The 17,110-nt window shown below is 47.5% G+C and overlaps 1 protein-coding gene and 1 pseudogene across 3 annotated transcripts; both read left to right on the top strand.

Annotated features, from left to right (window-relative positions):
- The first annotated feature begins 5,459 nt into the window (after positions 1-5,459).
- On the top strand, positions 5,460-9,787 carry MRPS23 (mitochondrial ribosomal protein S23). 3 transcript variants are annotated; one of them, XM_014461659.2, is made up of 5 exons: positions 5,460-5,605; positions 6,101-6,271; positions 8,264-8,341; positions 8,543-8,700; positions 8,963-9,146. In XM_014461659.2, exons 1-5 carry the CDS (start codon positions 5,562-5,564, stop codon positions 9,055-9,057), a joined length of 546 nt encoding a protein of 181 aa, XP_014317145.1. In that variant the 5' UTR covers positions 5,460-5,561; the 3' UTR covers positions 9,058-9,146. The 3 variants fall into 3 exon arrangements, with proteins under 3 accessions (XP_014317145.1, XP_006095667.1, XP_006095666.1); XM_006095605.3 differs by lacking the exon at positions 8,963-9,146 and adding an exon at positions 9,410-9,787 and having other exon boundaries at positions 5,461-5,605; positions 8,543-8,669; XM_006095604.3 differs by lacking the exon at positions 8,963-9,146 and adding an exon at positions 9,404-9,787 and having other exon boundaries at positions 5,461-5,605; positions 8,543-8,669.
- Positions 9,788-13,231: 3,444 nt separating this feature from the next.
- Positions 13,232-17,110, top strand: part of LOC102439561 — a 14,003-nt pseudogene continuing 10,124 nt past the window's right edge.

The following is a 17,110-nucleotide window of genomic DNA, read 5'->3' as shown; positions in this document are numbered from 1 at the left end:
GGTGCTTTAAATGTTATTTTGCCTAATCCCCATCGATTATATAAAAATCAATGGTATTACTCCCATTTCACAGATCAGGAAACTGAGTCACAGAAGTGTTAACATCATCCTTAGTAAGTGGTAGTACCTGGATTTGAGCCCTGGCAGCTGAACTCTAGAACTGGTGCCTAAACACTAAACTATATATTGGGGTGGGGGAACAGGTGGTAAGATCTAGAATGCCTGCATAGGTGCAATTTGTGGAGCACAGAAAGGTCCCCCTGTTTAAACATATCTCCATAGTGATACATGACCCTAGTGTGGCCAGAACTCACCTATTAATCATTCTTTATCTGGTTTAGAAAACAATCTCTTATCATTTCCATTAAATGGAAAATATGCTACTGAAAGAGAAGCACATGAACTCCTTTTGCCCTTTTATCACAGCATAGATTAATTTGTTGGATTAGCTGGCTGGGGCAGCTGGAGGAAAATTTGGAAATTTCTGATGAGTGAGGCAGGAGAGGGGGGTAGAGGGGACTGTGTAAATCTACTGCCACCTGGTGGTTATCTCTCACAAGTGTCACTCGCTGGCCACTGAGAGGCCAAACATCATTTTTTTCAGAAGGAAGATGTGAGTACCTCTTTGGCCTGAGCCAAACAAAGGGAATTTACTCTGTCCACATGTCTTATATTTTGTAAAATTTGCAAAACAAAGATTTTTTTTTCTTAAAAGGGCCACTAAGATTATACAAGCTTCAGGCCCCGCATAACCAGCATTTCCCCTGCTTGTCATTTCTGGAGAGTAGATGGTCGCAATTCCTTATCAGGTCAAAAGAATTATTCCAGGGACTCTGAACTAAAGAGCTGGGAAGCTCAGTACAAACTCAGCACGAGTCTGCCTTGCTATAACCTTGCTTTTTAAAGTGTGGTCTGTGGATACGGTCACCATTGACATTAACCTTAGAAATGCCAGGGTTCAGCTTGGCCCGTGTGGCTCAGTTGGTTGAGCATGGTCTCATGCACCAGGAGGTCACAGGTTTGGGTTCGGGCTTGATCCCCTGTAGCGGGTGTGTAGGAGGCAGCTGGTAGAAGTTTCTCATCAATATATTTCTCTCTCTCTCTCTCCCTCTCTCTCTCCCTCTCCTCCCTTTCTCTCTCTGAAATCAATAAAAACATATACTTTTTAAAAAGGAGAAATGCAGAGTTTCAGTCCTTACTCCAGACCCGCTGAGTCAGAATCTGTGTTTCCCAAGAACCCCAGGAGGTTCAGGAGCACATTAAAGATTGAGTTGCTTTGCCTTTCACGAGAAAAGAAGGGCCCACACCACACCAGCCCAGAACTGCCTGCCTTCAAGGGTCCCCACCCGCTGGGAAAACTCCAGCAGAGTGATTTCAATAATAAAAGGCCAGAGTGTTGCTCCAGCTGGAGTACTCCAGCTCCTGTTTCCTTGGCTACAAAAGGAGGCACAAGCATACAGACCTCCCAGGGCAGGTGTAGGTCTCTACCGTGCTTCTCTCTCCTCTGCCTGAACTCATTCTCCTTGGGGGCAGAGCTGCTGTTTGCTGAAGAAATGAATGGGCAGCTATGTGAAAATGTCTTGCAAATTGCTAGGTGTGATTTAATTGTAGGTGTGATTCAATAAATTGTGATTTATTGCTCTTAAGCATCATAGAATGGTCAGAAATCATTATCACGCCTATTGAGCAGTTACTACGCAGCAGCACTGCTCTAAGCACTCTGCAGGTGTTAACCCACTGACTCCTCACACCAAGGCTATATGGTGGGTGCTATGATTATGCCCATTTTACAGATGACAAAGCTGAGGCCCAGAGGTTTGTAAAAGAGATCTGTCCCTCAGTGAGGCACAGAGGACAGCCAGAACTGGAAATGCCCACGTGCAGGGTTATTTCCATCCAATCACAGCTTTGGGTAAGACCTCCAGGAAAGAGGGCTGGATGTGAGTAGGCAGCAAGGGAGAACTGAGCTGGCTGCATCTTCATTTATTCTAATTTAGCTTTATTCCGTCCATGCTGTTCGCTAGAAAACACTTTCGAAGAGCCAGCTCTGAGCCAAGCACCAGACTGGGTGTGAGAGGCAGAGATAAGAGCCCTGATTCCTGCCCTCAGAGAGGCCCAGTTAGATAGACACAGACAAGTAAACAGTTACAACACCAAATTGTGAGAGAGATAAGCTGAGGGAGGGAGGGAGCAGGTCCTGGGGACACAGTCACCCAGTCTGGCTGAGTGTCTGCAGCCTGGAGGTGAAATACCTTCTGAATACCTTCCTCCTTGCCCGAGTCCTCCTGCTCCTTGATTGTGTGTGGAATACATACGATCGCTTTCCTCTTCTTTGAAAGCAACAGCTGATTCCCCCCGATCCTGGCTTTCTGCCAAAGGCGAGTAGCAATATTAATGATTTCATCAATATGCTGGGATTTCCACTTACCAAAGCTGTTCTGCTATTGGGGATGCTCTTCCTCTTTTTGTCAGACTAACTCCCGGGGGCATTATTTACAAAGATGTGGGCAGAGTGTAGGGAAGCCACAAGGGATGGCCTAGACTCCAAGGCTAGTAACGGAGGGGCACTGTTTGCTGTGTCTAAGTCTGAAGGGACAAGGTAGGAACAGTGACTGGAACCTGGTGAGAGAGCTGTGTGAAGAGGCTGTGTGGTGGGAGCTGGGACTTCGTGTTCCTGGACTGTGCGGGGCAGGGTTCAGGGGAGCAGATTTTGGCTTCACTCTCCTGCTTCCTTCCAGTCCCCTGCCAAAGCCTCCCACTGGCACTACCAACTGGAACTCAACTAGAAACAGAGGGCAAGGGGCTGGGGGGGGTACAGTCCATACAAATCAGCCTCCTGGGACACAGGACAGGGAGAAGGGTTCAGCGTACCTGTGGATCTAGGTGGGCGAATGAACTTACCAATGTTATGGGCTTTCCAACGTTATGGGCTGAATGGCGCCCCTCAAAAATTCTTATGTTGAAGTCCTAGCCTCCAGCACCTCAGGGTGTAACTGTGTTTGGAGACAGAATCTTTCAAGAAAATTCTTGCTTTGAAATTCCTCCCCTAGTGAGGGTTTGGGCCTTCGGGTTTCCTCCCTGAACGTGGAATAAACCCTTCTAATTCCTTAGCGGCGGTACCTGCAGTGGCCTCTGGGGGGCAGGCCTGAGTGGGAGAAGGGAAGTGTGTCTGTGGCCTGGGCTGACAACTAGCTCTGATTTGGACGGAATTAGAAACTTGTTATGAGGCCTGGGAAGACTATATTTAGCTGGGAGTGTGCTTGCTCTCCCTCCAGCACAGTCTTCTAGACCCTCCTAGGACTGGGAGACGGGAGCCTCCACACTTAGCCCAGTGGCCAGAGCTGTGTTCTCTCTTCTCTGTTCCCAAGGGCCCTGAGGCAGCAGTGATGCACACCTCTCAGTTTAGTCCTGGGCCTCACATCACCCTGTCCCCTGCCGTTGGGGTCAGTTTTGCCTGACCTCCTCTGTCAACCAGTCTCCAGCTTGAGGCCTCGCTGAGGAGGCAGTGTGGAGCTCTGGGAAGGGCCGGGGCTGGGCTGGAAGCCTGGCTGTGTCAGTTACCTATCAGACAAGTGACTTAACTCCCTAAGGCTTCACTTTCTAATCTATAAATAAGATAATAATAGCCACCTAGTGGGTGGGTGTGTGGATTCAGTAAGATAACACAACAAGCACTAACTACTCATCACACATTCCTTTCCTCCTCCTCGCCAGCCTCCCACAGAGCAGGGAGACTGGGAGAACTGGATGCTCTTTCTTGCTGACAAAGATGATGGGCTCCTGGGAGACATCTTATGTGTATGTGACTCAAAAGTTCAAATATAAATACAAACTCTTGACAGGTCAAGCTCTGAGGGATAAATAAAGAAAAAAATTCTCCCATCCCCTCCTGCAATTTTACCAGGAGTAAAATTCACAGCCTTCTGTGACCTTCCACACGTTTCTGTCCTCCTACAAACACAAACACATACATGCAAAGTGTTTTCTTTTGTCTTTTAACAGGTTAGGGTCCCCCTAAAGGTGTTTCTCTGAAACTTCCTTTTTCATTTAACTGTAAGTCATGGGCATTCATCTAGGTCAGCGGTTCTCAACCTGTGGGTCGCGACCCCTTTGGGGGTCGAACGACCCTTTCACAGGGGTCGCCTAAAACCATCGGAAAACACATATATAATTACATACTGTTTTTGTGATTAATCACTATGCTTTAATTATGTTCAATTTGTAACAATGAAAATACATCCTGCATGTCAGATATTTACATTACGATTGATAACAGTAGCAAAATTACAGTTATGAAGTAGCAACGAAAATAATTTTATGGTTGGGGGTCACCACAACATGAGGAACTGTATTAAAGGGTCACAGCATCAGGAAGGTTGAGAACCACTGATCTAGGTAAATATATATGAAACTAAGTCGTTTAATAGCTGCATAGGATTCCATAGAATATATGAAGCATGATTTTCCAGCCATTTCCCATTAGCCACACTTATTATTATTGCCACCACAAACAATGCTGCAAATGACGATCCCTGCACAAATATCCCCATGAAATTGTGCTTTAATTCCTATGGGGGTGCTGTACCCAAAGTATGGTTATTGGGCCAAAAGATAACCCTGACAGGTGACTTTCCCCAGGTTATTCATTTTCCTTCTTGGAATTTGTTCCGCACACTCTTACTTTTCAAGCTCCAAGGAGGAGCTAGCAGCAACGCCTCCTCCGGGGCGGAAACATTAGCTGCTGGCAGCATCCTCATGAGCACGGATGCAGGTGGCGCCCCGGGGCCCAAGGGTTCAGTGGGGAGCGCTAAACAGCAGGAGCCGGAGGCTTGGGCTCCCTGTGACTCTGGGCAAGTGCCTCCCCTCCCCGGGCCTCGGTTTCCTTTTGCGTCGTCTGTGACTCCAACCAAAACAGGCACAGGTGGGGCCTGGTGCTGGAGACCTCCTGGGGGCTCCCCTAGGACGTGGGCTGCGTCTCTCACCTCGTCACCGGCCCACTGCGCGGCCCCACCTAAGAGGAGTGGCCTCCCTGAGGCCAGACAGGCTAAAGCAGCCACTGCAGTGATTCTCAACCTTCTGGCCCTTTAAATACAGTTCCTCATGTTGTGACCCATCCATAAAATTATTTTCTTTGCTACTTCATAACTATAATGTTGCTACTATTATGAATCGTAATGTAAATATCTGATATGCAGGACGGCCTTAGGCGACCCCTGTGAAAGGGTCGTTCGACCGCCAAAGGGGTCGCGACCCACAGGTTGAGAACCGCTGCACTAGCGTTAATCCCTCCCCTAGATTGGTCATTTACAGCTTCTGCCCGGCTTTGGCTCGCTCCCTCCCCTTCGGCTCGGCTGTGGAGTGCTCCCGTCTGAACCTGGCAAGTAGCCCAGAAGCGCGCCAGTTCGGCCCATCCTTTGCTTCTGCCTGGCTCCGCCCTCCCGGCGGGGCCGCGGCGTCAGCCCTAGATCCGCCGCTCGGCCAGCAGCTTCGCCTCCTTTGCCGGGCGGCTGGCGCTTCCGGTTCCGGTCGCCGCTAACCGCGCTGGGTCGGAGGCTCCGGCCATGGCGGGCAGCCGGCTGGAAACGGTGGGCAGCATTTTCTCGCGGTGCGTGCTCGGAGCCGGGATGGGCTGAGGGTGCCCCCCCGGGCGGGGGCTCCGCTTGGGTGGGTGTGAGCTGGGCGGGCGAGGCATGCTCCAGGGTGCGGTGTCTGCGCCGGGGGAGGCCTGAGTGCTCTCTCCTGCTTCCGAACGGTTGTGCTGGAGGATGTCACTCCTTGACCTTCTTGTCTTCCACGTTCACGATCGCACCGCGCCCTTCCCCGAGCGGAGGGCTCTGGGAAGAGGCGGCCGGGTCTGGCTGAGCCGTGTGTGCATGTGACGTGACGGGGCGAGGAAGTGGGCCGCGCTCAGGGGTGTAGAAGGACCTAACCCCGACCTCGGTTAGGCCGGCTGGGAGTATGGAACTGTCTTACCTGTAGGTGGGGACACCCTGCTCCGCCTCCTTTCGGCTCCGTGATCTCCTGATGTCCCTCCCAGACTGTGACCAGACTGATTGAGGCGGTTGTAACGGGCTGACCTTCCTTATTTTCCTTCCTTAAGGACTCGGGACCTCATGCGGGCTGGGGTCCTGAAGGAGAAGCCCCTCTGGTTCGACATCTATCACGCCTTCCCCCCGCTGAGGGAGCCGGTCTTCCGAAGGCCCCTCCTGCGATACGGCAAAGCCAAAGCTCCCATCCAGGACATCTTCTACCACGAGGACCTGATTAGAGCGTGAGTGCCGGAGGGTGTGCGGGGACCGCGGGAGGAGAGGTGTAGACAGTGAGTCCGGGCTTGCCCTTGGAGAAGGTCTTGTACAAAACGAGGGAATCAATTCCCTCCCCCATGTGAGAGAGACAGGAGCTCTGAGAAGTAGAATATGGGGTCCAGCAATTGCCTGATCATTGCAGGTACTTGTTTCTGCACATCTGTTTTGCATCAGGCACCTGCTAAGCACTTAACAAACGTCTTACTTGGCCTGACTCTAACCCTGCAAGGCAGGTATCCTTCTCTCCGTTTTAGTCACGTGGCCTCTGAGACTTACAGAGGCAGTAACCTGGGAGGTCACTGACAAAGCCCTTTCCCTCAAATACTTGTCAGCTAGTGTTATGCCGGGAATCGGTATGGTTTCTTTTCTGTTAAATGTTAGGATCGGAGGTTGTGCCTAACTGAAGTTAATACATGTTCCTTATCCTTACCCCTATTCCTGGATGTAAGAAAACAGAATTTATAGTTATATTCTCTATGGAAGTCCAGGCACCTTTCATTTGAGGGTGTTTTTCCTCCCCACACAACACTCCTTTGAGGTAGGAAAACAAGTATGTTCTTGTTCTACTTGGAAATTTTCAGGATAGGACACAAGGTCTTTGGGGTATTAAGTATTTTTCCAACATTTTTTTCTGCTCAGGTGCATTGGATGCACATGGTTAGCATGCTTTCCAGGTTCATTTATACATTAACATAATTTATGTGATAGGACAATGTGGAATATTTTATAGCTCTCTCTCTTACTACTATCAATGCCAAAATAATAACACCTTGTATTTAAATAGTTTTTGAATATCTATCTTTGCGGCTTTTGGGTGGGGGGTGATGGTGTTTTATATTTTTAAGAACTTATAACAAAGTAAATTCTAGAGGTATCAAAACCTAGATGTAAAAAAGTGAAATCATAAAAGTACTAGAAGAAAACATGGGAGAACTTTACAAATAGTCTGAGTGATTAAGACCTTTCTAAGAATGACATAAAACCCAGAAGCCATAAATGAGAATATTAAAATTTTCTGCATAAAGAATGTACCATAAGCAAAATAAAAACTCAGCCTATATACTGGGGAAAAATTTGCAGCATGTATGACAAAAGGCTAATATCTTATTTTTACTGCTATAAAGTTTGCATACAAGTCAATAAGAAAAAGACCACCAAATGGAAATCAGCAAAGACATGGACAGGTTGCAGAAAAGGAAATTGGGTTTGCTTTTAAACATGACAAGATACTCAGTCTGTTTCACAAGAAAAGACAAGACTACCATGAGTTATAATTTTTACCTATCAAATTGACAAAGACCATAAAGTTGGAAAATATAATTTGGTCAGGGGAAATAGGCATTGTCATATACTACTGGTGTGAGTGTTAAATTGGCACAAATGCTTTGGAAAGCATTTTGGCAATTGCTCATACTTTGACCTAATACCATGTTTATGAATTTATTCCACAAACTTATTTGCACAATGCACTAAGAAATAAATTGCAGTACTGTCTAGAATAGCAAAGGACTGGAAATAATCTACGTGCATTGATTTAAAATGACCTCTAAGAAATATTAAGTTAAAAAAAGGCAAGATATGAAATAGTGCTTACAATCCTTGAGGTTAAACAATGTGGCTGGAAATGGAATGATAGGTGCCTATATGTGTGTATATTAGTGGAATATTCCTGGATGGATACACAAGCAGCTGGGTAGCGTTACTTCCTGGGAAGGGAACTGGGGGGTTGGGGTGCAGAGGTGAGGAGGAGTGTCCCTTTTCCCTGGATGCCTTTGTGTAACATTTGACGTATTTACCATGTGCATGCACCACTTAAAGACAAAACCCCAAAATTGTTAGGCTTGGGCTGTGTAGGTGATGTTATAATGAACTCCTCAGGGCCTAGCAGTTATTTCTTGGTTTGTTCTTGGCCATGATCTATAATTGGAGACTTACATGGTGCTGTTTGTATTTCCCAGGAAATTTTATTCAACCTATGGATCTGGTCAAAAAGCTTTTGATCTGTTCAACCCAAACTTCAAGTCTACCTGTCAACGGTAAGCCATTTTATAAACCCTGGGGGAGTTATTTTTTTATTTTTAAGAATGTAGTTATCAGCTTGAGGATTTTTGTTGAATTGTACTAAAGAACAGTGTTTCTATAAGGGGGTCTGTTAAGGGAATGCTTGACACTGTGTAACAGCATGTTTTGACAACTCTCAGTATACAGACCTAAGACATGACTGCTTGGAATTCCAGGTTTGTGGAGAAGTACTTAGAGCTACAGAAACTTGGAGAAACAGACGAAGAGAAATTATTTGTGGAAGCAGGGAAGGCTTTATTGGCAGAAGGTGTCATTTTAAGACGAGTAGGAGAAGCAAGGGCTGTGAGTATTTTATTATCAAAATTGTTATTAGGCCGAAACCGGTTTGGCTCAGTGGATAGAGCGTCGGCCTGGGGACTGGAAGGTCCCAGGTTCGATTCCGGTCAAGGGCATGTACCTGGGTTGCGGGCACATCCCCGATGGGGGATGTGCAGGAGGCAGCTGATTGATGTTTCTCTCTCATCGATGTTTCTGACTCTCTATCTCTCTCCCTTCCTCTCTGTAAAAAAATCAATAAAATATATTAAAAAAAAAACAAAAAACAAACAAACAAAAAAAAACAAAATTGTTATTAGGATTAGTTGTCTTCTTGTCAGAGGTTAAAGGAAGGCTTGGTTTTCTTTCCCCAACCTCGGCTCATGTTCCTGAACTCCAGGTCCAATACTTTTAGATAGAATCTACTGGAGTTTTGTGGTTATGACTGAGACTTGGAACAAGTGAGTTGTCATTAGGGCTTTTGAAATTGTGCCTCTGTAGAGATTTTTATCATGTTTTTGTTTGTTTAGAACAGAATTTGACCTGAAATATTATTTTTTTAAAAAACTTTATTGAAAGTATTATATATGTGTCTCCCCCCCCCCCCCCATTGACCTCTTCTAGCCTGCCCTCGCCCTGACCTGAAATATTAATGTTAAATTTTTGAGTCGGTGATAGAATGTGCCTAAATCATATAGCTTCAGCCAAATACTTGAGTGAAAATAACATCTTTGTGACATACTTCTGTCTGGTCTTCTAAGCAACAGGACAGTAGTCACGTTTCCTCGAAATCTGAACCCACGGGTGTCAAACTCCAAACTTTGTTGGAAAAAATCCAGCCTCTGAAGGAAGTTCAACAGGACCAGCATTTGGAGGCACCAGAAGAGCAGTCGAAAGGCCCCTCACCTCCCTGAAGAACTTGTATACCACGTGTACTGACATCCAAACTGTGCTCACTGGATGAATGTTGAACTATTTTCAACAGTTAAGCTGTGTAAATGTTTCTGGATCTCGAAGGCATTATGTTTGCTGTCTTTTAGTTCCTGTTGCTAGGTTGTCATAAAGCTCAGTATCATGCTTTGAAAGAAGCAGTTATGTGAACTTCTATGTTAGGACGCTCTTCAACAAAGAATTCCTTAGCTGCTTATAATGTAAATTTACTTTAACATTGTAAATAGCACCAGGAAACCTTTATAAGCGCAGTTTGAATGGGACTCATTCTGAGCAGGTTTGCTTGGGTTTTGGTGTTAACATGTGGCTGGCGCCCTGGCTGGTACAGCGCCGTTGAGCATCATTCTGCGCATGGAAAGCTTGGCAGTGTGATTCCGGATCAGGGCTTGATCCCCGGGATCCTAGGGGGTGTGCAGAAGGCAGCCGTTCCATGTGTCGCTCTCACGTCGATGTTTCTCTCCCTCTCCCTTCCTCTCTCAATTAATAAAAATTTTTTTTAAGCAACATGTGGGCTGGCTGTTTCTTATTCTCTGGTATGTTTCTCTTCTCTGGACCCATCAGACTTTTACTTATACATATAATGTGGCTCCTTGGTCAGTTGTTTCTATGTGCAGGTACTCTTTGTACTTGCTGCTATGGAACTATTGACCTTCAACTTGAGAGGCCAACCTGACTTATGCTTTTCGGTAAGAGTGAGAACCGATCAGTGAAAATAGCCAAAGGCCAAAACTATAACTTTAATCTCATGGATTGGCTCTGCTGGAGACAATTAGCACAGGCCTACACATAGTAGGCTTTGTTGAATGAGTGAATAATTACATCCAGCTCAAGACTGAATCCAGATGCATCTCTTGGACTGCCAAGAGGGAGCCAGCCAATTCAGATGATGCTCCCCACCGGCCTCCCTGGTGTCAAGGAGCCCGGCTGGTGTGCCTCGGTGGTTGAGTGTTGACCCATGAACCCGGTTGGGACACATGCCTGGGTTTTGGGCTCAATCCCTGGTGGGGGGCGTGCAGGAGGCAGCTGATCGATGATTTTCTCAGATCATTGATTTTTTTATCTTCCTCTGAAAAAATAAAGAATAGTAAGTGGCATATTGCTCTGAGATTGGCCCCTTTGCATTTGTGATGAAGCTGAGTAGGAGAAGTGGTTTTCAGCTACTGGTAATAAACTGCTTCAGAAATTTCTTATTTTAAAACCTGTTTAGATTTTCTACCCTGTGTTCTTTGTGTACAGTCACTTCTGTCTCCTGGTAGACGAAGGGTGGGGCACACATCTCAGCCTGTACACCTCCTGGCACATGGTGCTCAGATAATGGAAGGTGAGTGACTACGTGAGGCAAAAGCACTTCTCAGCCATATGCTTCCCCCACTGCCCCTCCCCCAACCTTTATCTCTGCAATTCTTGCTTTGGGAATGCTTGTTTTAGGAGGGGCAACACATTTCACCCATTCGACAGCAGGCAACCATTGGTTTCAATGCCAGGCCAGACCTTGGGAGGACTTAGCAGGTGGAGGAGATGGTTCTGTTCAGAGGAACAGTCAGGGGTCACTCATTACTTCTCTAAACTTGATGTTTTTGGGGCTTAATGGGCAGTTTCTTATTTTTTAAATTAACTGCAATACCATTTGTAACAATATCAATAGGAAATATATAAGAATAAATCAGAAATGTACAGTGAGAAGTACAAAACATTATAAGACAATTAAAAAACAATAAAGGGCAGTTTCTCCATAATGTTGAAGAGTTTTAAAAAGCTATTTGTTGAATAATTCTTCAAAAATTATACATGTAATGGTTCAAAATTTAAAGGCGACAGCCAGACTCCCACCCCTGTCCCCCAGCCACCCATTTTTTTCTTCCCCAAGGCCACTGCTATCACCGTTTCCTTTTCAGAAATATTTTGGGCATACACACGGGGACACTATGCATACTGTCCTGTACCTTGCTTTTCCACTTAATATGTCTCAGAGATCCTTTGTGTGGCCCAATCAGAGCCCAGTTGACAAAAGCATTGTTTTTATATTTCCTTGTGCTGCAAATAGGCTGGTATAGCTGTGGGGTGCATTCTTAGTGGTATTGCTGGGTCAAGAGATAGCTCATCTTCAATTTTGTTATTACCCTCCATGGAAACTGTTCACTTAGCCTCCCACCAGCCGTGAATGAAAATGCCCACTCACCAGGATCTTGTTAAGCCAGACTGGGACTCACCAGGAAGGCCTGGGCCTGGTAGAAGGGGAGAGACCAACCGTTACTAGTAGAGCAAACCTTCTTTTGTTGAATCCCAGTGAAAGGTGTGAAGTCACTTGAATTCAGAACTCTTCCTACTGTTGGTCCCGGACTCTGTCGTTTGGAGGTGGAACCTCATTCTTGCCTTTAAGGAGCTTAACATCTAACTGGGAGGACCAGCGTGACTTTGAAAATAATAAGATGAACAAGAATCCTTATAATCATGAGAGTGTGGTGGAGAGTCAGGGGGAGAGATGGGCCATGGACTAGTCTGGGGACACTGCACGGAGATCCTTGAAGGGGAGGCGGAATTTGGGGGTTTGAAGTGGCGTGTGTGGCTGCTGCTGCCAGGAGCAACCCCCTGCCACCACTGTGCCTTCACTGTCCTTTTCAAAAGGTATCTCCGCTCAGAAGTTTTACCTAATGTTCACATCACTTCTCGAGCCCCTTCCAGACTGCGCTCACTGCCCCGCAGCTGGCACACCGGGCCCACTGTTTGGACTCCTGCCCGATTGACCTGGTCTTCGTTCCAGAGACGTAGCTACTCTCCCACGTCAGAGTGTCAACAAGGGCAGAAGTTCTTACCCACTGAGCCCCCTGAGGCATGGCACAGCCTTTCAGGAGTAGGCCCTCCACTTGGGTTTGCTGAGCTGAAGGGCATGTGTCCTGGTTACAGTGAAATTTGCACAAGATGAGGCTGAAGATCTGGGTTCTAGTTCTGGCTACTCCATTTTTTACTGGTTTGGCCTCGTGCCTGTCACAGTCTCTTGGGCTTCTAGTTAGTATCGTGAGAATTAATGGGTATAATGAATGCAGAGCCCACTTGTAAGGTATGTGACAGGTGCTTTTTTGACTCTTGAGGAGGAGTGGAAAGCAGGTTTGACTAGGTAGGATGGGATCTGATCATGGTGGCCTCAGAAACTCTACAGAGGGATTCAGCTGGGTATAAGAAAGTTTGAACCAGGAAGTACCGTGAAAACAGTGTCAGGTCAAAAGAAGATTTGCCCAGATGTGATATAAAGAATGTGGTTGGGGGAGTGGGCAACGAAGGTGAGAAGAAGAGACTTTGTTCTCTGAGCAGCCATTCCAGTGGGAGACAGAGACTCCAAGGTGGTAAGCCTGAGTGACCAGGTCAATAGCATCACTAACAAACAGGTGGGGAAGAGCTCCAATACTTCACCTACTGCGTTAGAGGTGACGGAGCAACGTTCCAGTGGCAGACAGTGAGATGGGTCAGTTGTTGGGAGAAGGGGAGGAAGCATTGGAGCCAGGAGAATGAATGAGCTGTCCAAGGGGAGTATAGAGAGACACAGATGTTGGGGCTGAGCCAGGTGAATGCTCTCAGTTAAAGGGCAGGAGGAATGAGAAAGCCAGCAAAGGGAACAAGGTCCCACATCTTCCATCGTCTAAATGGCGAGGCCCATGTAAGTGGCCCTGGATTCTCCAGGTTTTAGAGAGTTCTCTTTTTGCTTTTGCTGGATAGACCTGACCCTTGATTTGTGTGTCCTTAAAAGGCAAGCCCAATTCTTTTTGTAATTTTGTACAATACTTAGTGTTCTCAGATAATGAAAATGTTATTACAGAAAAAAAATCGGTGCCTCCCAGGGATTCCTAATTTTGTTAAAATGATACCTTTCTCTAAGTAAATAAATGATGGCTCGCTACTTAAAAACATTCACTGGATTCTTTTTTTAAACAAAGTCATCCCAGTGGGATGACAAGATTTTCTCGGAGGCTCGTACGGGTGCCTGCCTCTGCTTTTGGGAATCCGGACGAGGCACACGGGAGTGCAGGGCCTCATCCGTCCTTCCCAGCTCTCAGCTCTGACCATGCCTGACTCAGAACTGGGCTGGCAGTTCTCCTGCCTGCATAGGAGCTAAGGGTATGTGACATGATGTGGCTGCGATAGTTAACACAAGCTGGCCTCATCTAGAGGACTGTAGAGCTAGGAACAAGAGAAGGTGAGTCATGTAAAGGGAGTGGGGTTATTACTTTGTTCCTGGTCTCTGTGCTCCTGAACTCTATTCCAGAAGAGCCAAAAGGTGGAGGACCGACCAGCTAGTTTAGCTGCGTGTTTTGAGTCTTTGAAGGTGCTCAGCGAGACGGATGCTTGAGCAGGTTCAGTAAGCAACTTGGTTGAGGTCACCTTGGCTGATGGAGGAAGGGCACCTGCTCTCCTGTGGAAAAGACAAGAAATGGCTTTCATGTCACTGCTAGGGTAGCGCTCAGTGTGGCAGGCGGGTCTCTGATTGGATGAGCCCAGCCCTGGAGCAGCATCTGTGGAGATGCTGAGCCAGACAAGTGGTTATTGCTGCAGCAGGAAGATGAAAAGGTTGCTAGGGGAAGGCAAAGGAGGCAGGAAGTTAAGTGTTATGTCCCCTACAAAATGTAGCAGCCACTGCCCCCTCCATCTGTGCAGATTACAGAGAGGGGATTCTTGTCGAATGCTAGCTGACAATGCAATTACATTTTGGGTCTAGTTTTATCCTCGATGGATGCTTTTACTGGACTGGGACTTAAATGTCAGTCACCTGACCTTCTAGTGGCTCAGTTCTTTTAATTAAAAGATGCTTCTAAGCACCATCCAGTAGTGGTCTCTTTATTATTTATCAAGCATTTTCCTCCCAGCAGTTAGTGAAAGGTCAGTGGCTTCAAGGGATGCTTTGTTTTTGGTGAGCAGCTCAGATGAAAAAGATAGACAATCAATTCCCACTCCCTCCTGTTTGCTCTGGGGCAGGACACTGTGTAACAGTCATTGTGGCATTTAGGATCGCAGGCTTCTGAAACATGCAGAAAAGTGCATGGGCATCCCTTGCTACTGAACATTTCTCCAAAAGTAAACACCAGGTCGTGATGATGGTTAATAATGAGGTATTGATTGTTTGAAAATGTCAGGGCCTGGGCCGTGGGCCCCAGCACCACTAGATGGCGCTGCACTATCACGCTGTTCAACCACAATAATTTTATTTCTTTGCCTCGGGGTACCTCGTCTTTCAAGGTTGGCGAGTGTCCTTGTAAAATAATGTTCTGGCTGAGACTTAGGAAACTGAGGTCCTGGAGTGTGTGGGATAGGGTAGAGATGGGAGCGGTTAGGCCGCAGGACAAATGACAAAGGCCTGGGGGTTAGGGGGGAAGGGAACCAGCCCTGTTTGCATCACAATATGAGCTGGAGAGGAAGGAGCTAACTGTGCTGAGCCCCTGGAGACTGCCCTGAGCAGTGTTTTCTTACCTTCCCCCGGCAGTGACACACATCTGTGAATTTGCTGTGCAGGGCGGAGGGAGGGAGGCAGGGCGGAGTAGTGGAAAAAACCCAGGCCTTGGAGAGAAACCCCGATCGATTGCTTTGTCTTGTGACATTAGGTGAGTGAGTGAATAACTTGAGCCTCAATTTCCTTATCTGTAAAACCGGAACACCAACATCTACCTCACCAAGTTGTTTTATGGACTTAGTGAGAACATGAGCAAAATTCTTGGCACAAGTCAGTCTTTGCTCTCAGTGCTAGGAAGGGGTTCAGCAACTGTTGATACCCACGGGGTGGAGGCGAGTGTGCACTGGATTAAAACAGAGAAGAAAGGAAAAACTGGTTCTGTGTACCTTTTTAGCAGTCACTAGTTTAACCAATTACCTTTCTCATCCCCTCCCCCAAGTAGTTGCTTTCTCCATTATCTTCCTCCAACCTTCTAGCACCAGAACAATCAATCAATCAATTTTTTTTTTAAGACAAAAGAGGAAACTAAAGAACATCCTGGGAACTTGTTCATTATTGGAACTTACAATGCTGCTAGCTTTCACTGAAAAATTTGCTTTTATTTAGTTACTAGAGGCCCTGTGCACAACATTTGTGCACTTGGTAGGGGAGGGGGTCTCCTCAGCCTGGCCTGTGCCCTCTTGCAGTCTGGGACCCGTGGGGGATGTCTACCTGCCGGCTTAGGCCCATTCCCCAGGATCCTTAGAGCTGCCACGGAGGCAGGAGAGGCTCCCGCCACTGCCGCTGCACTCACCAGCTGTGAGCCCAGCTTCTGGCTGAGCGGCTCCCCCTGTGGGAGCGCACTGACCACCAGGGGGCAGCTCTTGCATTGAGCATCTGCCCCCTGGTGTCAGTGTGCATCATAGCAACTGGTCGTTTGGCTGTTCAGTCGATTTGCTTATTAGGGTTTTATTATATAGGATAGGATTTCTTAGGCAGATTGTGTGTGTGCGTGTGTGTGTGTGTGTGTGTGTGTAGAAACCAACCTATATATACAATAGAGAAATATGCTAATTAACCAAGACGCTATAACAGGTCGACCAGACGGGAGGAGGTTGCGCACGTAGCATCGGGGGTGGGGTGGCAGGGGCCTCCGCGTGCCTGTGCTGGGGAAAGGCCTGATCAGCAGCGGCCGCGGCTGCTGTGGGGCCCGGGGAGCGAGGCAGGGCCGGACCTGCGACTCGAGGGTGGGCGGCGCTGCGCAATTTCGAATTGCGCACTGGGCTCCAAGTGTGTTCATAACATTCCTTCTGTCTCTTTCCTTCCTCATTGATGCTCCTCCTGCTCTCCTTATGGTAAACTTATCTCCTTTTTTCCTTCTGCCCTGCACCCTAGATTGTGGAGAGGAAAGAGAGGGTCACTACCTAGAGGCCCAATAAAGAAAATGGGTCCAACCTCAGAGACATTGTTCCTGGAACCCCACAGCTGCACAGCAATTGGGGCAGGAGTTTCTGGAACTCCCTCTGGTCCTCCTCCTTGTGAGGGTGGGCGGGTGGGAGAGCGGTCTGGAGGGCCAGAAGGATCTATGCATGGCCTTCTCGCTGTCCTGTGCCTCTCTCACTCCAGTTGACCCTGGTCTGTCTGCAGGTGGACTGTGGACGCCCTGCCTCTGATCACATGGGAGGCTCACACCCTAAGCATGCTAAGGCTTATCTCCTGAATACTATCATGGAGAGAGGAACATCCTGAACTTTATCCCTAGCTTCCCCGACTCCTGCTGAGTGAAGTAACAGCCCTGCTCCAGCTCAGCAGCGGGCCACAGCCTCCTCGCCCTTCAGGAACTCATCCCTTCTTCAGGCCTGGTTTCCCACTGGAACCACACCCCTGCCCTGGCTCTATGTCACTGATTCATCAAGGCTTCTAGATCCCGAAGGGTATAATTCAGGGACAATGGCTGTGTTTCCACTGCTGCTGGATCGTCCTTTGAGGATCCCATAGGCTGGGTCCTCCTTTTCAGCCTGGGGAAAGGGAGGGCTCCACACTGGAGTCTGGAACCCCTCGGTGAGTGTGCCTGAGTCCTGTCTCCTGGTTTCCCTGTCCA

The sequence above is a fragment of the Myotis lucifugus genome, unplaced genomic scaffold (genome assembly GCF_000147115.1).
Source record: "Myotis lucifugus unplaced genomic scaffold, Myoluc2.0 scaffold_158, whole genome shotgun sequence".
NCBI classification, from domain to species: Eukaryota; Metazoa; Chordata; class Mammalia; order Chiroptera; family Vespertilionidae; genus Myotis; species Myotis lucifugus.
Note: the sequence above shows the minus strand (reverse complement) of the source record. Positions and strands in the feature narration are given on the sequence as shown.